This window comes from Verticillium alfalfae, genomic scaffold (assembly GCF_000150825.1).
Source record: "Verticillium alfalfae VaMs.102 supercont1.3 genomic scaffold, whole genome shotgun sequence".
In the NCBI taxonomy this organism is placed as follows: domain Eukaryota; kingdom Fungi; phylum Ascomycota; class Sordariomycetes; order Glomerellales; family Plectosphaerellaceae; genus Verticillium; species Verticillium alfalfae.
Genome location: NW_003315036.1, coordinates 1,608,546 through 1,609,403, shown reverse-complemented (window position 1 = coordinate 1,609,403; position 858 = coordinate 1,608,546). Strand labels below are relative to the sequence as shown.

The following is an 858-nucleotide window of genomic DNA, read 5'->3' as shown; positions in this document are numbered from 1 at the left end:
GGCCGGCGTCCTTTTTGAGGTAGTGCAGCAGCAGCGTCGCGTGGAGATCCAAAAGGCGAGGATCGTCATGTCCCACTGGTACTCCTCGACCACGTCGTAGATCTTGTCCATGGCCGAGATGAGCAGCTTGGCCAGCAGGTCGGCGCTCGCGTGGTAGTGCGCGTACCGCGCGCTGAGGAAGATCATGTTGGCGGGGACCGGTTTCTGCGTCGGCGACCGTTGCGGGCGCATGTTGGTGATGACAATGTCGAGGATGCGGTCGAGCTCGTGCTCCTGGAACACAAACATTTGGTCGTGCAGGCAGCGGCTCCAGTCAAACTCGGGCTGCTCTTCCTCGAACTCATCGGGTTCCTGCAAACGCTGTCAGCAGTCTTCCTCCCCTTGTCGAGCTTTTCCTTCCGTACCTCTGGCTGATCGTCGATGCCGACATTGCCGAGGTCGACCTCGAGATCACGCGCGCTGTCCATCATCATGCGCCTGCGCATCTCGTTCTCGGCCATCTCCTCCTCGAAGCGGTCCTGCTCGAAGCCCGGGTTGTAAAAGTCGTCGGTGCCCGCGTTGCCAATGTTGTAGCCGCTGTCGTGGAGGTAAAAGGACATGTCGCTGTCGGGCGGCACAAAGTCAAAGGCCGTGCGGCCCGACGACGTCTTCTGCTCGGGCGACGCGCCATTGTCGAGCAGCATCTTGGCGATGCCCTTGTGGCGGTTCGTCATGGCCCACATGAGGGCGCTCCACTGGTTGCGGTCCTGGCGGTCGACGTCGGCGCCGCCGTCGATGAGCGCCTGCACGACGCCATCGTGGCCCTGTGTGCACTGTCAGCCGGCTCGCCCGTCTTCGCCTCTGGCGTTCCGGTTCGGT

At 62.6% G+C, this 858-nt stretch overlaps 1 protein-coding gene across 1 annotated transcript in view; it reads right to left on the bottom strand.

The window, feature by feature from the left end:
- Positions 1-65: 65 nt before the first annotated feature.
- Positions 66-858, bottom strand: part of VDBG_03000 (DIL and Ankyrin domain-containing protein) — a gene marked incomplete at both ends in the record, with an annotated part of 1,687 nt that continues 894 nt past the window's right edge. Inside the window, 3 exons of the mRNA XM_003006815.1 lie at positions 66-102; positions 167-351; positions 405-803. Coding sequence (XP_003006861.1) covers positions 66-102; positions 167-351; positions 405-803 — 621 coding nt within the window. The remainder of the gene's footprint in view (positions 103-166; positions 352-404; positions 804-858) is intronic.